The 18851-nt window shown below is 48.8% G+C and overlaps 1 protein-coding gene across 2 annotated transcripts; it reads right to left on the reverse strand.

Moving 5' to 3' along the window:
- Positions 1-434: 434 nt before the first annotated feature.
- Positions 435-7758, reverse strand: SCNN1A (sodium channel epithelial 1 subunit alpha). Of its 2 annotated transcripts, XM_074593081.1 has the most exons (14): positions 7576-7742; positions 7047-7264; positions 6891-6935; positions 6426-6681; positions 5353-5540; positions 4447-4547; positions 3599-3762; positions 3157-3255; positions 2870-2987; positions 2539-2617; positions 2171-2228; positions 1988-2043; positions 1362-1437; positions 437-1134 (listed from the first exon to the last, which is right to left on the reverse strand). In XM_074593081.1, exons 1-14 carry the CDS (start codon positions 7591-7593, stop codon positions 808-810), a joined length of 1803 nt encoding a protein of 600 aa, XP_074449182.1. In that variant the 5' UTR covers positions 7594-7742; the 3' UTR covers positions 437-807. The 2 variants fall into 2 exon arrangements, with proteins under 2 accessions (XP_074449172.1, XP_074449182.1); XM_074593071.1 differs by having other exon boundaries at positions 435-1134; positions 6891-7264; positions 7576-7758.
- Between the last annotated feature and the right edge of the window lie 11093 nt (positions 7759-18851).

The raw sequence follows: 18851 nt of genomic DNA on the forward strand, positions 1-18851 counted from the left end.
CGTAGAGATCAGTTTATCCCGAATGCTTTGGTCAAATAGCTGCGCATACGTGTGTATGGTATATCACAAGGAAGGAGACTTCTATACAGCTAAGATCTACCAGTGCCACATAGGCAGCTTAAAAAGGGAGATCTTATTATGCCAGGGGTGTTTTGTCCAAACCTAAGAGTGGCAGAAAGTGTCAACCACCTCCTCAGAGTATTGTCCATGACATACATTGAGATTATGTCAGTGGCTCTACAAGTAGCCTCTCCCCTTCTGGGAGGGGAGGGTGGGTGGCTTAGTCTTCGGATCAAAGCTGGTACATTAAGAACTAGGAAAGAGCAACCACTTCCCAACCTTAGGGAATGCTTAACAAACTCAGCCTGTGGAGAGACTTGTACCCCAGCTGAGATGTCATTCCTGTCCCTTGTCATACCACAGAGGAGGCCAGTCACACCTGCCAAACCTCTTTAATTAGCGACAGACCAGAACTGTGGCAGCATCCTTGCTGCAGGGAAAAGAAAGCACGCAGGCATGTCTAGGTGTGCACGTGTAATGAGTGGAAGGAAACCAAGCTCACATCTCCCCCATACATACACTAGATCAGTTCTTATCCCTGGTGATCCCCCAGAGCAATAGTATTTTATGAGACCGAAGAATTCACCTACAGTAGTGAAAGCAATGAACCCAGACCAACCACAGTGCAGTCTTCTGCTGCAAGGTCCAGGTAGAGCACCCCAGAAGTAAGGAAATGCAGGTCCCACAGAGAAAGCATGCCACCTCTGTTCCAATTGCCACCTGTCGAACTGTGGAATAAGCCTTGCCTCACTCGTGTCCCATATCACCATCCCTGCTCAGCCCACGCAGTTCCAGGCTGTTGTAGGATGGCAGCATGGTCACTACAGCCTTAACAGTGAAGTGGTGTGGAGGACTGAGACCTGGCGCCTCGTCTTGGAAAGCAGAGTTATTGTGACTGTTTGGAGGGGGCCCTGGTGGGGAGAGCTGCTGCCGGGAGCGGAACCAGCGTAAGGCCAAGATAAAGGTGATGGCGATGAAATCCAGAATCAGCTCTGCAAGCTCCATCACAGACAGGACTGAGGATCCGAACCAGAGACTCCACTGGTTCCCAAGCTGGGACAGCAGAGTCACTACCTGCAAGAGATGGAGAAAGGGCCATGAGGACAACCCTTGTTCCAGCCTTTTACCTCCCGGCCTGCTCCCACTCACAGTGCCCTCATGGCACTGGGGGGTTCCTCCCACCCTGCCACAGCAAAAGAGACTGGATATCCAGCAATGCTGCTGGAATGAAGGCCTGCCAATACAGAGTGACACTGCAGGGGAAGGAGTGGCTAGAGAGGATGTGGCAGTAAAGTGCGTACCGTGAAGGCTGGCGACTCCCCATTGGTCTTGTAGTTCCACTCCTCAAAAAAGATATTCACTTTGGCAACACCATTCCTGTAAATGAAAGATGGGGCTCAGTAACCCCAAATCTGCAATCTCTGCATTTCTCCACCAACTTAATTGTCTTCTCTGTCCCCTTCTGCCCCCCGTCCTCCTCCCATGTATACCACCCAGAAGCTTTTCCCCATCTTGACGCTTCATTCTGCACTAAATACAATCTTTGGTACTTACAATGCACTTCTGAGACTGGGCTGTGAAACCCAATGTTTGTGGCAGCCAGCGTTGGCAAGCACAAGCTCCTGTGTGGCTCTGCTTCCCACTCTTCCACTAGCCCTTACCATGACTCCAGACCACACAGCAGCAGCCTGGGGCTTACTATTTTCATGCTAGCAGCTGGCCCCTTTCAGACTCTTTGCTTGGATTCCCAGTCCTTGCCGAAGTCTCAGTTTATTTCTACTCTGGCTCAAATCCACTGGCCTTGTCCACGGATCCCATGCCTTATCTCTTCCCATAACTGATTTAATCTGAACTATGACCCCCCGACACACACACTCCACTGGGATGGTTTCTGGTTCGGATGCAACCTCTATTAAGGGGCTCTCACCTCTTGGATGTGATATTGTATTTGTTCTGTTGTGAAAGCATGTAAAAAACCCAGTCCTGAAATGAAAGTGCAATAAATTGCATTACATGACCACAGTCACCTCCTGTAGGTTTGGCACCATTTGAGGAAGGACTAAATGGGAGTTCGGAGCAGTGCTGGGGAGTCAGGAAACCCTCTCCTTACCTCTGAGACAGCAGAAGGCCAGCGGGAGTATCCAGCTGACAGCTGGTATTCTGTCATTCTGGAAGACAAGAGGCCGTGTTAGCTGTTGAAGCTGTAGGAGCCTCAAGGCCAGGTCTCTCAATCCCCAGATACACCTGGAAACTCCCTCCCATGCTGAAGTTCTGCCCACTTCCCACTGAGCTTCTGCACAGTCCTCAGGAGCTCACCCCTGAGCCGACACTGATGCTCCTCAGCCATTTTGGCTTCCTGATGGGAGAAGTATCACTTCAGGTTGCAGCTCAGCTATTGACTCGAGCTTTTGCCCTGGTCAGCGAGTGCTTTCCGACACCTCTAGGAATAAAGAGTTCACTACCAATGATCAAACTTACTTGCAAGGTTTCCGACATTTGTGGAAACAGCCCAGCACGTCAGCTTTGAATTCAGCCAGGAGTTTGTAATAGCAGTAGCCTGAGCAGCAGAGAAAGTAAATCCAGGTAAGCTCACAGTATCTGTACACAAAAGGTGATGTGCAACAGTGAGGGGAATCCAGAGGTTTCCTTCCACAGGCTCAGAGGGACTAATCATCCAAGAGAAGAGTGTCTTTTGGATGTCACACACCAGGAAGCTCATTGAAGACAACGAGGAGATGTACTGGGACATGAGGTGGACCAAAAAAGGTTCAGGTGGGCATGAGCTTTACTATTCCTCCTGTCCACTTACCCCAGGCCACGTGCTTTGTGTAGTCACAGTACTCTGCTCTATCGGGTAAGGGATAGAAGTAATATGCACAGCCACAGCGCTCTACCATGTTGAGCTGAAAGCAGGAGCGAATGCAGACCTGGAGGGATATGAGGTGGAAAAGGCTGAGCAAGGGAACCAAACCCACTGCAGCTTGTATCACCTCATACTATTAACAGCGCCCACAGAGAGGCGGGGCTGTTAGGGGACTGAAGCATTTCAGGAAAGTAGGGTAACAAGCTGGCACGGGACCAGTGATAATGAATTACCTGTTCAGTGTAGCGGGATGAGTACAGATTTTGCACTGGCACATCACTGCCATCCTCTGTGCAATCACTGTAACTGCCCCCAAGACGCACAGTCATCTCCTAGAATATCAAATGGCCATTACACAGAACGACTGGCATTTTGCTGTGTGTCTTCTACACTTCCATGCCACTCGCTGCTTGTCCATCAGTTATCTGCTCTTTATGCCTCTGGACGCCAGCTTCCCCTCCTTGCCTCCATTTCATTGTTCACTAATAAATTGCAATCAAATGCTTCTCGTCTAGTCCAGTAAGCTCCTCTTCTTCCTTCCTTTCACTCCATGTGATTAATCCTCTCTCTTAAACACACACGGAGTCCATGACAACCCATCTGTATCTATCTACTAAGTTAATCCTCCCCCGCTGAAGTTCATATCCCCGCTGCTTACCCCTGCTGCTTCCTCACCTTTCTCATGCTGATGGAGGTCTCAATACCCGGACGCACATTGAAACCCCCATCATCCATGAAGGCTGGCTCATTCTGATCGTGGACCATGACCCTGGCTCCTGTCACCGTGGACAACAGAGGGATGAAATCATTCTGTTCGGTGCGCACCACCAGAGAGAGACCTGAGGGAATGTTGGAGAGCAAGGGACGTCATGGCCAGCCATCGTGCGGGAGAAGAGAGTGAGCAGAATGGTTAGAAGTGAGTCCGTAAGAGATAAAGGAAGAGAAACATCAACCAGGGCTGCACCAAAGCTGGTCAGCAATGGAGGGTGGCTGGAGAGGGGCCAGAGATAAATCTGGAGGCTCCAGGAGAAAACTGGATTTCTTCACTGTGGCTTAGAAAAAGCAGAACCAGGAATTGAGAGAGATTTCATGGAGAGACTTGGAGACAGATGGAAGAAAAGTCAGAAGACTGGGCCTAGAGAGGTTTCTGGATGTTTGAGAACACAAGCAGGTCAGTTGCTGGAAACAGGAAAATGAGGAAGGAGGAGGCCAAGATCAGGATCTCAGGAGCACAGCACTGCAGCTCAACAGGGGACTTCAGGAAGGGCCAGCACAGGTCCAGAGGGAGCAACAGACATAAGGATCAGGCACTAATGGGAGAGAGAGAGTTCAGTGGGGCAGCAGCGAGGGACAGCCACATCCATGAGACAGCCATCTCCACATGGGTGAAAACAGAGCTTGGACGAGACAGAGCAGGGCTGCTATCTGCCACCCCCAGCGAAAGTGCAGCAGGATGCCCGTAACTCCTCCCAGGAAGACAGAGCAGAGCTGTTCTTACTCACCAAAGCGTGCCTCTCACCCACCGTTATTGATCCCAGGCAGTGAGGAGGTCCACAGGCTGCTGCTGTTGTCGTTAAAGGTATAGCAGTTCCCATACAAGGGATGGTGGAAGTGGGTGTAATTCCTGAGACGGGAACAGAAACATTCACATGGGGTGAGAAGGGCTGAGAGACCGTGGGGAAGGGCTTCTGAAGGGAGTGACTGTGTTTTCCACCTGCAGGGAGAGGGGCTTACAGCAGATGGGCAGTATTTGTTATGTAAACTCGCTTGAACCGGGAAAAGCAATTAAAATGTGCTGTAAAAAATGTCCTGGAGCTGGACAGGTTTTTACACCAGGTTTTTCATAGTGCTAACTCTCAAGAGCCCAAGTGGGTTTTAGCAGTACTAGCAATTACTGTATTATCATCCTAACATTGACAAAACTCTTAGCTCTTCCTAGCCCTTTTCCTCCCTTATTGATGGGTTTCATTTCACTACCTCTTCGGGGCTTTTTGACCATCGTGGCAGGAGAGAAGTGGGATGGTTTTTTTATTTTTTTTGGTAACAACTCTTTTTTCCTCCTCCTGTATGTGGAGTGATACGTACCACTTCACCACTGTAGAGAGCAGAATAAAGAGACTTCTACATTGTACATCTGTACCCACACTGGAGTTCGTACCAGCACAACCATTTCATTCATGTGAAACACAGGAAAAGGAGAAACCATCCTCTGAGGTCCATAGTTTCAGGTGACAGAAACTGTGCCTCTGGTGAGCACAACCCACAGGAAAGACTCAAGAGACATCATCTGAGACAACGGGAACTGAACAAGGAACACCCCCACCTTGGGAAAGAGGTTCTCTAATGCGGGTTTCTTTAATTCCCCTCGGGCCCAGGCACAAAATAGGGGTGCTGTTAGGAAGACACGGTGGGATGTTTCCACCACTTACGCCTTGTCACACGTTGCTTCATTGAAGCGGCAAGCATAGATGAAATTCTCAAAGTCAGACTCATCCAGGGCTTTCGCATCAGGCATCTGCGCCAGGATATTGATATAGTGAAAGCTGTACCATTCCCGCACGGCATCCACCCCGGAGGAGTACGCCTGATGGAAACAGTCCTTGTTGTTTTCACTGCACTGTTAAGAAAAAAAGGAGAAAACCAGCTGTGTCAGGGAAGGCTTGTCCAAGAGGTGAAGCTGTGGCTGTGGATTAGCTGTATTCCCTCAGCAGCCGCAGGAGAAGAACTTGTGTGAGTGGATGAGCTCCGCAGGGCTCCTGCACTCGACGAAGAGGTGATCAGCAGGATGGGGAAAAGCAAACCCGGGGCAGCTCCTCGGTGGAAGGGAAACACCAGGTGAAGGAGCAACGCTGTATAAAAGCCAGGAGGCAGCGGGTCGCAGTGAGGTGTGCAGGGTGATCTGCTGCACATAAATTCTAAACCAGAAGCTTTGAATTCTTGTGTGGGGAGCCCTTCCTTCAGGGTGTGTCCAGAAAGAGGTCTGTGATCCTGTGGGAACTCTAGTTAACTGGCAAGCCATTAGCTTCAGTCCTCCACTGCCTTTTTAAATGCAAACACAGATACCCTAGGGCGAAGAAGCTGCTACCTAGGAGCAAATGAGACCATGACCACATTTCACTCACGTGGCCCACAGCCATCCAATACTTTCCCCTTTGCTATTATTGGGCAACACTGCGGTTGATGTTAATAAATGTCTTGCCAAAAGGCAACTGAAAGGCTGGTGCAGCCTTCAGGAAGGACAAGGTTTCCCTGCCCTACCTAGGAAAAGATGGGGCACTGATGTGTACGAGTCTCCTGGGGCCCACATGGACAGGAACAGGTCTTGGGGAGCAGGATTGCATTGGGGAAAGGATTCGGCTCTACCTTTATCTGTTATTAGCAAAAGCCAATGCAGATTAATCAGACTTCTACATAGGGAAAGGTATGGCTAAGGGTCCAACAAGACAGAAGTAGCTAGGCAGAGACCGGAGTGGGTAGGACAGAGGATATCTAGGGAACTCACCAGAACAAAGCCAATTTTCCAGTCATTCTTGTCCACCGAGGGACTGTTTTCTGGCAAGTTGACTAAGTTATCCCGCTTCTGCCTTCGTAGCGGATGGCGCTGGACATGGTGGAGCAGGCTCCTTGAGCTACGCTTTTGCGTGGACAGCGTGGACCAATCACTTCGTGCCAGAGACATGTTGTAGTCATACAGGTCTAGCAGTGTCTGATGGGTGATTTGGTCCAGCTCATCCAGCTTCTTCCGGATGGCACTGTACCTATAGGGTGGGGAGAGTGGAGCTTGCAGGTTTAGGGCTGTATGCACATAAACAGCTCAGAATAAGATGGGGTGATTCAGGACATTCTTGCCACCAGCACTACTACAGATGGGGACACTCAAGGACCACGAGGAGAACAAGAGTACATGCTTTTATCCTACGCCCACAAAAGTCAAGGCAGTCGTCAGCTCTGGGAGCCTATTTCTTACCTGTATGGATTGAGGGTGCACAGCGTCACGGCTGGGAAAGTCAGCCTGTCGGAGTTAAGGTTGAGGTTGAGGTTGACAGGGTAGCTGAAATACTCCCTGTAGAGGATCCCAAACTGCCAGTACATTAAGCCGAAGGTGAGAAAGAAGAGAACGGACCAGAAGGCTGTCTTCATCTTATTCTTTTTGGAGCACACCAGGCGGATAGCCCCATGGATGGTGGTGTTGCTGCAGAAGAATTGGAATAGCTCCTGGTAGGAACCGTAGAATTCGATGAGACCTTCCCGCTCCTCTTCTTTCTGCTGCCGCCTCTCTTCTTGCTTACATTGCCTCGTTTTCTCCCCTTCTGGCATCTTCCCTGCCTTCACAGACCCACCCTACAGCACAAACTCAGAATTAGGGGGTCGCCCCGCAAGACCGCAGCTCGGGGAAGCCATGCCCACTGCAAAACCTGGCTCTGCATCGCTGTCTCCCCCAAATCCTGGTGCCTTCACCCCCTCCTCCCCGACCCCCATCCTAGGGCGCCCCACCAAGGTCCCCAGCCCTCCATCCACCAACCCTCCCCCCGCCCAGTCCACAGGTGACAGCGGGGCAGATCCTCCCGCTCCGAACAGCCCCGCGTCCCTCCCGCTGCGCCCCCGGCCCGGACCCCTCCCGCCGCCCGCCCCGTCGGGGCCGCCGGACTGACGGGAGGCGCCGTGCCCATGGCGGGCGGCGGCTGCTCGGTCCGGCAGCGGGACCCGGTCCGGTGTGCTCTGCCCGGGCGCTGACGCCTCTCCCGCAGCTTCCCCCGGCTGGGCTGGGACCGGTTCTTTTCCAGTTGGAGCCAGCACCCCGCCCGGCTCCTGCCCTGCCAGCCTCTCCCCGCCCGCCCCTCCTTCCTTCTCCTGCCCCTGCCCCTTCCCCCCCGGGCGCCGCTCCCGGGGAAGAAAAGCCTCTTTAAACTCTCAAGTCTCCGCGCCCGGGCAGAGGCGGCCGAAGGGACCGGGGAAGAGCCGCGGCGGTGACCTTGGCGGCGCCGGCGGGCGGCAGGTCCATCCCCCGCCCCCCCCCGGTCCTGCCCGAGGGGAGCCCTGCCCCGGCCAGGTACGGCTGCGGAACAGCCTGTCCCTCCTCCTCTTCCTCCTCCTCCTCCCACCTACCCACCCCCCGGCGGGGACGCGGCGTCCCATGGAGCAGAGGTGATGCAGAAAGAAATTTGGCAGCGTTTGTCCCAAGGGCAGCCGGAGGCAGGGCCGGTCGGGACCCTCCCCCGCCCCGACCGCACACCTCCCGGGGGCGGCAGGACCGGCGGCGAGGGTCCGTGTGCGGCTTTAATCGCCAAATTCTGCTTTTTCAAGGGCAAAGCTGAGGTAGACGGAGAGTTTGGCGTAAGATTTGCGAGAGGGATGGGGCTGGGGCAGAGAAGGCCGGCGGTGACTCGGTGATATGCATGAGGTAGCATCGCCTTGGCTGGCTCGTTAACTAAAGAAATCTTTTGTAATCCAGAACTACCTGGTGCAGCCATGAGTAGGAACATATTTCGCTGATCCGTGCCTGGGAAATCAAGGCCTCCCGTCATTACCCAAAGCCCTCCGGCGTTTCCTCAGACCACAGAAACAAACAGCCATACCCAAATGTGGCCAGGAGTCCCTGCCATTATAAGAGTGGAACCCCTTTCCCAGTCCTTTTTCCAAATGATTTTCTCCCAAACTCGCGCTCTCTGTGGTTTTCATTTCTTTTTTTCCTTTATGAATACCTCCTTCAGATCAGTCCTTGTTCAGAGTCACCTGCCACTGAATTTCAATCCTTATTGGAGTTAGCAGTGGTTTGGTTAGTGACTCAAAATACACAGCCACTTTTGCCTCTTCATGTTGCAAAATACCATGCTTGAAAATGGCAAGAAGTACACTTTCGAGGCTGTCAGTCGAGTGACAGCGTGCCAGGAGCAGCCTTGTGACGGCTGCTTGTTACAAACATACAACCACGACACAGGGCTTTCCCCTAGCTCCGTCCCGTGTCAAAAAGCAAAGCGAAGCAAAAGCACCGTTTCTTCCACGGTTCTACACTTAATTGTATCTCCAGCAATTTGTTTGGTCCTTTCATCAAAAATGAGTTGTGAAAAGTGGGAGGGACGGGGCAGGAATGAATTAATATTGTATTAAAAGCCTATTACAAAGCGGCTTCCTCAGAGCATGAGAAACACCCTTCTGGGTTGGACCGATGCTCCGTGCAGCTCCATATCCCATCTGGGGCAGTGCCATAGAAGACGGCATTTAGCAGAGGGATATAAGCTCTTTACACTTGTGCCGTTTGCGTGTTTTATGCACTCAGATAGGCCTGGAGAATCCCCGAAGATGCACGTGCGCCTTTTGAACCAGCCTCGTCGCCTATGCCTTAAACTCTGTGCACAGTTATGAAGCATCGGTGCTTACAATTACTGGTGTAACCCATGGGGCTACAATCCAGCCGCCTCCTAGAGAGCATGTTTATTACTTGTTTGACTTACAGTATTGTAATTTCCTGAAATTACTCAGTTACACTAACGGACCATCCTCCAAAAACGCCGCTCTCTCACTAGAATTGTGCTTCTGTCTTACTGGAATGACAAAAACGATTTTGCCCCTGAAAATACCTGTTTTATACTCATTTAAGTTAATGGCACCCACAAAGCAACAACAGCCAAATTCGGTAGAGCAGATTGTTAGGCATTCTCTGATTTCCACAGTATTTAAAAGCATTTTAAACTAGCTTCAACTGATCTTTGCAGAAGAGTCCTTTGTGCAGGGTATGAGACAAAGGTATCTTGCATTTTTTGTTCTCTTTTCACTTGAAGAATAATCAACAACTCAAACAGCTGGACCGATTTGCTGTATCCAAATGACAGTCTAAAGCAATTTCCTCAGCATTTTGTCATGGCTGACAATTTCCATCACCATGTGTTTGGGAGAACTTTTGGCCTTTGCCAGTTTAGACAAGAATAGCAGATAATCAGGGTGTGGGTGTGTGTATGGGTTGCTTTATTTTTACATGTGTATCAATGATGTGCATCATACACCTATGCATGGCTATCTACACATGCACATCTACATACACATTTGTTTTATTTTTCAGAAGACTTTTTTCCATGTGTTGTATTTTTTTTGCCCCGAAGAATTTTAAAAAACCCCCCTTGCGGGCTCTTTCACCGTTTCCAGCTGCTGTGTCAGCCGTGATCTAAGCAATTCCCCTTTCCCTCTTTCTCACGCCGGTGAGCTGCTCGGGCTGCGGTACGTTATCTGCTGTTGTGGCACACCTCGGAGCACACATCAGCCCTGAGGTGGCTTCCAGTCATTTCAGTCATGTGAATATCACGTTTCGGCTGCGGCTTTGCGAAAGTCCTTACCCTCCTGTGGTCCCATAGATGTGCTGCAGGTTGATTGCCAACTCCCAAAGGAACCAAAAATTGATTTTTAACATTCCTACAGCCACAATTGCCACTTGATTCCCCAAATACTTCAGAAACAACGCAAACAACAAATCTCCTGTTGCCTTCTCAGCTGCCAGTCTCCATCTCCATTTGCAGAACATCAGAATTTGCTAACTTTTTGGTTTGTTGGGGTTTTTTTTGTTTTGTTGGTTGGTTTTTATTATTTACATCTTCCCAGCCTTTTTTCTATTTTTTTTCCAATGCGTAGATGAACTAGATCAGTTGAGTGACCATCTTCTGGCCAAGGCTGTCAATCATAAATGGTACCATTTTGCTCAGGCACACTTCAGCGTGACAGCAGATAGTGACATGGAATTAGTAGTGTAGTTTGCAAAAGCGACACCTGTTGATATTTTAGGTGATTAGATAACTCCTGTCTCAGACTTCCCTCACTGCAAGAGTCTTCTGAGCATTTTGCCCATTCACAAGTTTCTGGATATTTATTTGATGTATCGATCTATCGATCAAGGTGAGTCACACGTGATGGAACTGTTCTTGACGCTGATGGTTATTTCCCCCACTCTCATGCAGGCTCAGCAATTATGGGCTAAATGGTCTTCTGAAATCCCGAGTCTTGCATTGGGATGAAAGATCTTCCATCAGGCATTACAAATCCTCTTCAGAATTTTTGATTCATAGTATTTACTTCACCCCTAACAACATTTTGAATCCAAGGCGCTTTATACTGAAAAGATCCTTTTCCTTCAGACGCTTGTCACCAGGTCCTTCTCTTTTGCAATGGGAAGTGCCCTGTTGTTCTGGGCAGTGCTGCTGCATACTATATCTTCACAAGCTGAACGCATGATTGCTTTTTATTGCTACTGAGCAACCTTTGAGTAAACATGAATCATTTTTTATGGCATCAAATTTGAAATGTTTCCTTACCAGCTATGTCTATTATCTGCCCGGGTAGGAATGTGATAATGATCTGTAATGCACACAGCATTTTAAAATAGAACGAACTTTTTTTCAACACACTGCTACTGTGGTGGGGAAAAAAAGCAAGCCCTCTCCCCTTCTGGTCTGGATTCCAAGTGTAACAAATTATACATGTTTTCGAACTACTTGAAAGCCCTGTGTTCACTTTAGTTCTTTTGTGTATCTATATACGCAATTGGGTTTTCCTGCTGCTGCAAGGCAGAAGCCAGTGATTATTTCTGGATTATTTCTGGATTAGCTGGAGATGATTATAGTTTTCTGCATTAAAACTAGCAACCCAAGCTGCTGAGGAATAGCAGCACGGACGGTGCAGTAAACTGAACTGAAGTGTTTGGCCAAAGAAACACCAGCCTAGTAGCTGATAGAGATGGGTAGACGTGAGGCTACACTTTGTACTTCTGTCGGTTTTCAGTGGGGAATTGTTTACCCTGGATTCATGGATTCCCTTGAGGCACAGGTGGTGATCTCTGAAGAGGATCATTATTAGAATGCCATCAGGGATTTGCAAACCAATCTAAAGGGCTGATGAACGCCTTCTCCCTTCCTACTGATGTAACCTGCCAGGCAGCAGTGGCGTCTGTCCCAATTACCCAGTGATACTACCGGCAGCAGGAGCACGTCCATGTATACGTTCCCACAACTTTGTGTCCCGAGGAGCCTGCTTTCCAAGTATTTATTCATTTTTACGTTGGAGGAGCAGAGAGGCTGCAGAGAGCCCTTCTGGTGACACAAAAGGGAGTTTTCCTGGGGGAAAACTGAAGCAACGTGTGTTATCCCCTTCTTTCAGCATGAAAGGTGGGAGAGAATAGGGTAGAGCTTATGAAAACAATATAGTAGGACTAAGCAAATACTGCTGGAAACTGTGTGGAGGGAACCCAGTCTCTCTTCCTGGGAGAATGAAGTTAACATGAGTGGACCCTAGAAGACCCGTATGGATCCTCTTCCGTTGCTGTTTGGACGCTGCAATGCAGTACGAAGCCCGGAGGAGTGTCTGGGTAGAGCCTCAGCTGGTAGATCTGAATTAACTCCTGGAAATCGTAGCGCTCTCCTATCTGTTGTCTGTATTGCAGGACGAGGGATGTTGCCTCCTGCAAATGCTGACTCAGTTTGGGTGCTGAAGCGGCCCAGTGACCCAGACCCTGTGGCACGCTAGCCAAACTACTGTGTGTCTTGAGTCAGCTGCCACCTTCGTGACGAGTGGCCTGTCCTCCATGATAAAATCACCGAGCGCTGAAAATGGGCCTTCAAGCTCTACCTCTGCTGCCTATTCCCTAAACCCAGGGTCTCGTCTAGGGTCACTCAGCCGGATCGACGGCTCCTCAGACGCTGATCTCAAATGTCCAGTGGAAATAGGATCCACTGTGGAAATGGCCAGCTGAAAATTCCCGCCCACCGGCATAGCTAAGCTAAGACGAATGCCCCTCTGGAAGCTGGATGTGCAGCCCAGGCTGAAACAGCGGAGAGCAAAGCTATGCGGCTGGATGTCAAACCCAGCGGTTTCTCTCGCTGCTTTGTCCTGAGGCGCAATTAGTAACTGGGGAGATCAAAATGGAGCCTCCCTGAGTCCCCCCCTGCCCTGTTCTCGCCAGCTGAAATCTTTAATTTCCTCATTCCAGCCCTAACAATATAACTATTATCACAACGACCTGACTCCCCAGGCCTGTGTCCCCACCCCTTTCATGATCTCTCCTGCCTGTTCCTGGAAATTCGAGGCAGATGCAGCCACCCCAGACCAGTTTTTCTTCTGACACCTGCTGTTTCCCGGCCAACAGAGATCACAGGGTTGGGCCTGGTCACCCTCTGAGCCCAACATGGCACCCAGCACAGCACAGCACAGCACAGCAAGCAACTGGAGGTTTACTAGAGCTGACATTAGGACAGCCTCGTTTATGTTTACCTCCGGTTTTGACACTGTCTCCAGGTACCCCTTCAGTCACTCTCACCTCAGTGGTTTTATGTTGCTTCTGCTTTTCGGCTCCGCTCTGGTGATGAAGATTTTTCTTCCTCTGGAATATAAGCCAAAAGTTATGCCCTCAAAAAGGGAATTCACAGGGAATTAAGCTCTTAAGAAGAGAAGTTAACCTAAAAATCGCATTTAATTTATGGGTAAGGCCAGATTTCATGCACAAATGGCTTGAGGGAACACTTCCCACCACACCCTTCTCAAAAGGCAGAGCAGAAGGCATCACTCCCCTTTCCCATCTCCTTTTTTAATTCTTCAGATATGTTCAATTCATTCCTCTACTTGAGAGGTTTTACATCTTCCCTCACAAGATCTCAGGCCAGCAGTGATGTGAACCTCTGGAATGGTCCACAAAGCAAAGAACCTAAATTTTTTTAAAGATGTGGCTTGATGAATTCAAGCTAAGGATTGGGTGATAGGATACCCTTTGGCATTGTCTTGGTTTTTATAATGAAGTAATCTGAGGTTTATCCCCTGTAGGGCCTGGAATGTCTGGATTCATATCTTAATTCTTTTTCTTTTTTCTTTGCATCCTTTCTTTTAAGCAGAAGAGGTTGGCCAATAAAACATGAATCTTAGTCAAGCCATGTGACCACTTCTAGTAATGCTGAGAAGAGTGAGATTTCTTTATTCTAGTCACTATCCCATTCTGTTGCCTTTTCTTTTAACTCTATATCAAGACTGCAGCTGTTTCAGATATATCTCACATATCAAGAAGTTTATATTTTTGGGCAAATTTTGGGGTCAGGAAGGGATTTTCCTCAAGTACGACACATGGGGTTGCTGGGTTGTTTTTTAGAGAAAGAATCTTCCCCTGTAACTTGAATAAGGGTTCACTTCACAGAGTCTAAGGCCTTTTGCCTTCCAAGGATCTCAAAGTATTTGCAGCACACCTCCTGGTATGAAGCTGCACAATTTGTCAGCTGAGGCAATCGATCTTTCATGATAAGGACTTAATAAGACGTTGATGGTACTTCATGGAAGGTCAGGTCTGTGAGAATGATTTAGGTATATAGAAAAGTATAAAAGAAGAGAAAAACAGCAATTCATAAAGAAATCAATATTAGGCAAACCCATGGCTCCAGAAGCGTTTGAAAAAGGGGAAAAGAAAATGGTAAAAATTACTGTTGAAAACAGGGGGAGGAGAGGGAGCTGAATGGAAAGAACAGCAGCAAATGAACTCAGAAAGAGAAGAAAACCATGCCCCATGGTTGCGTGGCTGCTCCTTCCCCACAGACTGTGCCTGGTTGTGGTGGGAAGGCCTGTATTGCCTAGCGACACTGAAATACGTGCTGGCAAGTTATCTGTCTCCCAGAAGATGACTCATGGCAGACAGTTTACTGCACAGGAGGCTGAAGTTAGTCCACAAGCTCTTAAAACAATGACATATTGCCTTTCCTGCCTTTGCAGTCATTTTCCCTTCCTTTGCTGCACCTTATTATTGTTGGCCCAACCTACCTGGACCTCTCCTTGGCTGTCCATCAGCATTGTCCAGCGCTGCCCTGCTTCACTGACAGTCATTGCTTTGACCCGCCACACGCCAACGTTATTGTCCCATACAATCCTGTGACACTACTCTTCACTGTCATCCCTAATCTTTTCTGCCACCTCTTGTTTTAACACTACATCACCACATCAACTCTACCTGTTGGGCAATGTTGCTGTTCCCTCTTACTTCTTACTCCCCACCTTGATGAGACATCCCAAGGCTCAGGATCATAATCCTGCTTTCCCACCTGATGTCTTCACTGCTGCTAACATCCTGCCTTCTACTTCTTGTCGTTTTCTAGCCACTTCTTCCCATTCTGCTTTTTCAGCCTTTGTCACTTTGACCTGTTGCCCAGGCATTGATGGCCTATACCAATACCTACCATAACTGTTTTCTTCTGTCTGTCCAAAAGAGTCACCCCTTTTCTATTTTCATCTTCATTGCCTGGATTCACTCTCTGTCACCCTTTGCCATCCTTACTAAATGGGCATGCTCATGAAAAATGGGATGAACGCCTTTCATGTGGGTTACAGAAACCATTGTTCAGTGGGGAAAGAGAAGTCACAAATACCTTCTGTCAAAAAAAGCTGAAGCTGTCTACAATGGGAAAAGTAGAGAAGGTTATAAACTTTGGCACGTTGCATGTAGAAAGACAGTAAGACAGGTCAAACAAAGCTTCAAGCAACAACTAGCAAATGGAAACAAAACTAACATTAGATCTTTCTTGAAACGTATCAGGAACCTGCCAGATGTTCTGAAGGGCAAATGGGTGATCAGGCTATGAGAGGAGTGCATAGGGGAGATAAGGTCGTTGCAGAAATCTCTGCATCTGTGTTAAGTGTTGAGTGACGAGATCATCGTGGTAGAACCCATTCCTCAGCAGGGTGGGGTTTGCCAATGAACATGTCTGAAATTGAAGCTGCTGTGGAAAAGTCTGTTCAACACACTGACAAAGTGAACAGTAACAACTTGCTGGGAGCAATGGTGTTTGTCCAAGAGCCTTAAAGGCACTCAAGAATAAAATAGCTGAACTGCTCCAAGCAGCATGTAACCCATGCTTACCACCACTGTGATACCTGAGGAGGGAAAAGTGGTGAATGTGATGCCAATTTTTAAAGAATTTACATGGGCTGAAGGGGAGAATCGAAAGCTTCATGGAAAAGAAACCTACGGAGGGTGACTAAACCACAGCAACCACGTCCAGTCAGGAAGTCCCTGCCCTGAAAGTGTTTGAAGACCGGAAGAGTATTAATGAGAAGTATAATATGTTTGCCCTGTTCATCTTGAGCTTCTCCCTGAGAAGGAGAGAGGAGGAGGCTAGAGGAAGAGAAATCAAATGCTTATGGTGAGGAAGGAGTGAAGAGAGGGAGAGGATAAGGTGAAAACGTAAACCAGAAACTTAAGAGGTGTCACAGAGCCCAGCAGCTCCAACACTGCTTCCCGAAGGCACCTGAGGATGCCAGGTGGTGGATGATACCCTGTGATCCTCTGCACAGAGTTGTAACAGCACAAGGGAATAGGAATAGGCTGTGCAATCACCAGGAACGCCCCTGCAATCAAACATCCTCCTTCTGGAGCTGCAGGTGGCCAGTTTGGCCAGGGGCGTGTATTGGAAGAAGTTCTGGGATTTGTTTGGGCTTCAGATTAAGATAGCATGAATAAAAAATTGAGAGATAAGTACAGATAAAATCTAAGAGGGTCTGGACAAATTAGAAGAAGACCTGAGCCTGGCACACCACTCCATGATGCTTACGCCCCCAGAGGGCTGTCCTCTGCCAGCCTAAGGGAGTTGTGTGCTGTGGTCTGCCTCCTGAGGATTTGTGTGCATGCTTGGATGAATGCTGCCTGGTAGCATTGGAGCCAGCTGGGACCTGCGGAGTGGTTGGCTTTTACTGTAGGACATAACAGATATTGTGGCCCAGGCGCTTTGACTCAGCTACTGGTGAAAGGGACACCAGCAGTGACAGAGGGGTGTGGTTGTGTCAGCACCAGAAATGAAGCTCTTGGTGGTGGCTCTCTCCTTTCTCCTTGGCCCTCTCCTTTCTCCTCTCACGATTCAGGGGTTGTAGAGGCAGAAGGAGCTCCCATTTCTGCAACCATTGCATATTTCTGGGGACAATGGGTGGGGATGGTCCTCATTTCTGTGCTGTGTCTCCTCACCAGGAACTGGTGGCAACTACTGCTCATCCTGGAGGCTGAAACCAGCCCTCTCCACTCCAGATAGGCTTTTTGCGCTTCTCAGTTAGTTTTTCATCCAGAGAGGGCATCTGCCATTTTTCAGCATCTGCTGGTCACTCATTGAAGGAGACACATGGGAACATGCGTTCTGTGTGCTGGGAGAAGCGGAATTTTCAGCTGACCTGGGAGGAGGAGTGTGTTTTGGCAGTGAGTGGGAGCCAGAGTGACTTAGTGTGACCCATCATGCTCTGTAGGGAAGCGAGTGTCCTGTGCTTTTGTCTGGGACACAAGTTAGGGGGTGGTTTTAATAGAGCAGAAGGCTTTGCTAAAAGAAAAGCCCAATCCTTTTTCCCTTTTTTCCCTTTTCTCTTTTCTTCTTTCTCCTTTCTTTTTTTTGTTTTGTTTCGTTTGGTTTGGTTTGGGGTTTTTTTGTAGTTTTTTGCTGTTGTTGCCTTTTGTTCAGCTGGGTTTTTTTGAGAGAGTGTGGAGTGTTACAGGAGCTTCATTACCCATTGTAGCTTATCATTGGTCACATCAGTCAAGTCCAGATGAAGGACAGGTCAGAGAAAGTGATCAATGCAGAAGATTGCTGTTACTAAGAAAAGCAAACGTGCAGCACTAGTGAAGATGTGTCTTTGGTCAGCATTTCATACCCTTCCCCTTCACAGAGGGGCAGTGTTCCTGCAGGCAGTGCTAGGGAGGGGAGGCAGCCATTGCTTAGCTGACATGACCTTCTCTATGAAAAGAGGTATCCAGCTATTGAGAAGAACTGCCTGATATCTGTGGGCTTTCAAGAAGCTGCAGCCGTGTGGGAGTCATCTTACTGTCTATATATGCGAATCCCCTGCTGCTCACTGTGACGATCCAACCAAGGACTGTGATGCCAAGCTCTTGCAATGGAGCTTGGTGTTTCAGGCTTCTGATCTGGAAGAAATATACAGTCAGACAGCACGAATGCTGGCCCTGATGCTTTGTCCTGGCCCACCCCTACCAAGCAGGTTGCAGTGATTCCTCGCAGTTCATTGACCAAGATAGGGGAGAATGTGGGAAAGTTTGGCATTATGTCTGCATTCGGTGTGGAAACCTGTTTCCTGTTGCATGCTGGGCTTGAACGAGTTACTGTCTGTCATTGCCTGGGGGACCCAGAGTGGGGTTTTAGCTTTGAATGACTCCTGTTCTTTAGGCACTTCGCTAGGAGTCTGCAAGAGGCTGAGGGTGACAGGTGGAATTTGAAGATTCTCAGCTTGAGCATATGGTGCCAAGGTGGGAACAAGCTTTATAAAGACAGCTATCATAGAATCTAGAATTCTTAGAGAATTTCCTCGCTGTAGGGAGCTGTATCGTTGTAGCCCTTCAGGCACAAAAGCAGGACTCTTCCTAGTCTGATCTGCGATGAAGTTGGCAGTTACGTGTAAGGGTGAGCACAGCTCTCAGGACTTCTGACATTTTCAGAGGTGTCACTCTCAAATGTTTCAAGAGTGACATCTCTACGGTTTAAAAAGCAGTCCTTGCTAAGCCTGTCCTCACTGTGGTGCCTTGCGATGGGGCCACTTCCATTGAATTCCAATGGCGTGTAGGTAGCAGCTGCGTGGCTGGAGAGGGCCTGCACACTGACCTTCAGGGTCGAGGGTGGCCTCTCATATAGTGTGTCTGTCATGTTCCAGTTGCTTTGGAAGTGCTGCAGAATGTGCGATTATGATACAACGTGAGGTCAAAGCAAACACAGCTTATTTAAACACTTTACTTCTAGTTAATGCATGTTCTCTTTGAGGCACGTACCAGCTGAGCTTCAGCTGTTTTCATAAAGTGCATCTAAACCACTGTAACTAGACCGCTGGATCTATTTTGCTAGCTTAAACTGAATGAGCAAAGGCATAATCAAACAAGGGGAACCTATGTGGAAAATGCAGTCTCGAGCTTGGCTTTATTGTTTGTAGAATGACCGCT

Source organism: Larus michahellis, chromosome 1 (assembly GCF_964199755.1).
Source record: "Larus michahellis chromosome 1, bLarMic1.1, whole genome shotgun sequence".
Taxonomy (NCBI): domain Eukaryota; kingdom Metazoa; phylum Chordata; class Aves; order Charadriiformes; family Laridae; genus Larus; species Larus michahellis.

Coding starts and splice junctions, on each gene's coding strand:
- SCNN1A (XM_074593071.1), bottom strand. Junction 6,682..6,890: donor TGCACCCTCAATCCATACAG/GTAAGAAATAGG, acceptor CCCACCCTATAG/GTACAGTGCCATCCGGAAGA. Junction 2,618..2,869: donor CACAAAGCACGTGGCCTGGG/GTAAGTGGACAG, acceptor TCTGCTGCTCAG/GCTACTGCTATTACAAACTC.